Here is a 3,868-nt window from a genome sequence, read left to right on the forward strand (position 1 = left end):
GGGAGAGGGGGGACGGCGAGAGTGACTCCTCCGGGGGGGGGCGGCATGGTGTTGGGGAAGGGGGGGGGAGCGAGTGTGCAGAGTCTACCCAATGCCCCCCGGTAACAGGACAGCTCACCGCACCTGTTGCTAGCGTCAGCCCCCGGAGGTGCGCACGTTGGGCTGCCCCACTGAGCCCCGGTCTGGCTGCTGGGTGAGGGAAGGCTATGGCGGGCCTGTGGGTAGGTGACGACGAGGGGCATTATTTTCCGTCAAGCATGTGCACCTCACCTGTTGAGAAATAAGGAGGAAAGTCTCCCTCCCCTCCCCAGGGGAAGTTTCAGCACACCGTTGCTGTCATGTTGCTGCAGGCTGGTGCTGATTGTACATTGCTACGTTAAATTAAAGAATATTTGTGGGCTGGCCATCGCTGGCCACCCGTATGTGTTTGTGTCCCTTCACTGTGTGAATTCACCTTCTCTGCTGAGTCATCCTACAGCTACTTCCCTCTCTAAGGACAAGGGGCAGCAGCTACATGGGGACCCCTCACCGTTCCCGACTCTCAAATATATCAGCCGTTCCTTCAGGGTTCAGAATCCTGGGCCTCCCTTCCTCAGGGTGCTGGGTGGGGGTCCCTACACCCACCCCCAGTTCAAGATGGGGAGCTTCTCCCCACTTCAACAGGGCAATTTTGGTGTGGAAGAAATGGGGAACTGTCCAGGGCAAAGAATTCCAAGGTGTTTGCAGTCTTGAGTGAAGACATTTCTCGTTGCAGTCCTAAATGTCAGCCCCTAAGCATGAGACTGCATGTACCCTCCCAGTTTGAAATTTCCCTGGTTGAGGGGAGATTCGAGGAGTTGGAAGAGGGGTGACTGACCCTGTCAAAATGCCCCTTCACGATTGAATCTTTTTTAAACAAAACTGGGTTTGGCGGAGTCCAAATGGGCAGAGGTTAAAGCTTTCTGTTTCTCAAGCAGCCAGCAGCTGGACAGGAGAGTTGTAGAGATGTACAGCACGGAAACAGACCTTTCGGTCCAACCCATCCATGCTGACCCAGATATCCCAACCCAATCTAGTCCAACCTGCCAGCATCCGGCCCATATCCCTCCAAACCTTCTCTCTCGTTCTGGACTCCCCCACCCCAGAGAAAAGACTTTGCCTATTTACCCTACCCATGCCCCCTCATGATTTTATAAACCTCTATAAGGTCTCCTCCTCAGCCTCCGACACTCCAGGGAAAACAGCCCCAGCCTGTTCAGCCTCTCCCTATAGCTCCAACCCTGGAAACAGGTTTGGGAATCTTTTCTGAGCCCTTTCACATTTCACAACATCCTTCCGATAGGAAGGAGACCAGAATTGCACGCAATATTCCAACAGCGGCCTAACCCATGTCCTGTACAGCCGCAAAATGACCTCCCAACTCCTGTACTCAATACTCTGACCAATAAAGGAAAGCATACCAAATGCCGCCTTCACTATCCTATCTACCTGCGACTCCACTTTCAAGGAGCTATGAACCTGCACTCCAAGGTCTCTTTGTTCAGCAACACTCCCTAGGACCTTTATCATTAAGTCCTGGCTCTAATCTGCCTTTCCAAAATGCAGTGCCTCGCATCTATTTACATTAAACTGAGCTTGTGGATGCTTTAATTAATGCCTCCTAACGATATTTGTGAAAGACAGGAAGGTGCAAGGTCGCAGGGAGGAAGTGAAGTGATGGCCTGGTTCTAGACTCCTAAGACTTAGGATGCCAGCTAACAAACAAGCTGACTTCACTAATGCCACAGACCTGTAGCTGGAGGCTACGGTAATGCAAAGGGTTAGCTAGATGCTGCTTATATGTTCTGATTCTTCCACTCCGCCCACTCACTGAGTTCCAGAACCCCACCAACCCCACTCTACTCCCCTGTTAGCCAGGTGCCTTCCGTCTGTGTGGACAGATCACCTCAAGTGACGGCTGGGGATGGGGAGAAAGTGCTGAGCCCAGCCCGTGAATGGCTTTTTAAAGGAGTAATCGCCCGTGTTGCAAAATGAGCGGGGTGGGGGGGGGTATAACACAATCTGTCGTGCACCACATCTTCCGAAGCGCTTTACGCAGTGTCTGCGATGCCTCAGGGCGCGTTAAGCATTCATTGGAGTCCGTCTTGTGGGGTGTTGCTGTGCAAACGCCAGGGGATTTCGCAGTGGGTCGTATTAATCCTCTCGTCGGCCGATTTTTTTTTTCTCTCAGCGGAGGAGCCAGTTCTCGAGAAGCCCCCTTGTTGCAGTGTCAAGTGTGGGGGAGGAAAGCTCACCAAATGTTTGCAGGGTCTGCGGAGGAGAAGTCAGGTTCCTAATTATCCTCCGTGTCAACCTCTTCGGGGACACGAGAGGGCAAGTGGGGCTTCTAGCCCAGAGGTGGGGACGCTACGCCTTTCAGGGAAGGTTTAGTTCCATTATTCAACCCTGACAGCGAAGCAATGACCGCACTTATTCCCTGAGCTCTCTGAGACTGGTTGGAGCACTTCCCATCAGTGCCTGCATTCAAATCCGCCAACAGTATATCTGCATTACTCGGTATGGTGGGCCCTTGTTATGGTGGAGGGCTTAATGCTGAATTTATGTGTCCTCTTCTGTCCTGGTGCCCCTCCCAGCTCAATCGGTTGTCCCCACACTCACAAACACCCACCCCCTGACGCTCAGTAGCAGCAGTGGGTACCATCTACAAGACGCACTGCAGCAACTCACCAAGGCTCCTCAGACAGCACCTTCCAAACCCCACGGCCACTTCCATCGGGAAGGACAAGGGGCAGCAGGTACACGGGAACACGACCCCCTCCCGCAAGTTCCCCTCCGAGCCCCTCACCGTCCGCGACTCGGAAATGTATCGGCCGTTCCTTCAGTGTCGCTGGGTCAGAATCCTGGGACTCTGAAGATGTGGGGGACCCAGAGTCGAGAGGGCGATTGAGCAACTTGTATGTCTCCAGAATATATCCTGGTATGGAAAACTGGGAGGGAGTTTTCAGTCACAGCAAAGTGTTTGTGGATGTGGGCAGAAAATTGATAAATGAACAGGTATTAAATCTTAAAATTAAATCGGAAAATCTCTGTGAAGGGCAGAAGGCTTAACACCATGACTTTCAGTTACGCAGCAGGGTCGCAGTTTAATGTGTTTGTATTGTAGAGACAACCTCGATTATGCATCGATTAAACTCCCCCTCCACCCATTAGCGAAGAAAGCATTTTGGACCAACATTTGCAATTAAAAGCCTTCCCCCCCTCCCCTCGAGTCAATTCTGAGGCTGGGCACTTTGACAAAGTGAGTCACCCCTGCAGAGATGGATTAGTGAACAGAGATGTGACCATCTTTGCCTGACTCATTTGGCGGTGTGCCTGCAGAGGGGATTATGGCTGTTGGCGTGATCCTTTGGAGGGGCCCTGCTGGCTTCTTAATGGCTGTGTTGTATATAAACGGCCCCTGATCCCAAAGTCAGCGCCTGTCTCCTCGTCAGCTCTCGCAAGGTAAGGGAGTTCTGTCAGAGACTGTGTCGGGAGAGAGACCGTCTGGTTAACAAAGGGGGTTGGCAAGCAGAGGGGGAAAGTGGAGGGATGTCTCCTCCAGCAGGAAGTGGTGGGGAGGGAGAACAGATTCATGTTGAAATGGAGAAGGACTGCAGAATTCTGAGGTGCAGGGGGGGGCTGGGTTTCTTGATGCACAAACAGACCAAGCACAGGCAAATGGGGCCAGTTTCGTTTGGGCTTCCGGTCGGCATGGATTGGTTGGGCCGAAGGGTCTGTTTCCGTGTGTGTGTGACTCAGAGTAAGATGTGAAACTTGGAAAGGGCGCAGAAAAGGAGGGTCTACACTATAGGGAGAGGCTGAACAGGCTGGGGCTGTTTTCCCTGGAGCG

The 3,868-nt window shown here is 52.7% G+C and overlaps 2 protein-coding genes across 3 annotated transcripts in view; both read left to right on the forward strand.

Annotated features, from left to right (window-relative positions):
* LOC122542983 (BTB/POZ domain-containing protein KCTD9-like) overlaps positions 1-2,428 on the forward strand; it is a 20,468-nt gene extending 18,040 nt beyond the window's left edge. Inside the window, exon 12 of the mRNA XM_043681128.1 lies at positions 2,210-2,428. Within this exon, the coding sequence (XP_043537063.1) occupies positions 2,210-2,428 (219 nt within the window). The remainder of the gene's footprint in view (positions 1-2,209) is intronic.
* A 419-nt stretch (positions 2,429-2,847) lies between these two features.
* LOC122543235 (progonadoliberin-1-like) overlaps positions 2,848-3,868 on the forward strand; it is a 5,148-nt gene continuing 4,127 nt past the window's right edge. The window contains exon 1 of one of the 2 annotated variants that reach the window (XM_043681711.1): positions 2,848-3,480. The gene's annotated coding sequence lies outside the window, so the exon portion shown is untranslated. The remainder of the gene's footprint in view (positions 3,481-3,868) is intronic. The other variant, XM_043681710.1, reaches the window with a different exon arrangement.

The sequence above is a fragment of the Chiloscyllium plagiosum genome, chromosome 42 (assembly GCF_004010195.1).
Source record: "Chiloscyllium plagiosum isolate BGI_BamShark_2017 chromosome 42, ASM401019v2, whole genome shotgun sequence".
NCBI classification, from domain to species: Eukaryota; Metazoa; Chordata; class Chondrichthyes; order Orectolobiformes; family Hemiscylliidae; genus Chiloscyllium; species Chiloscyllium plagiosum.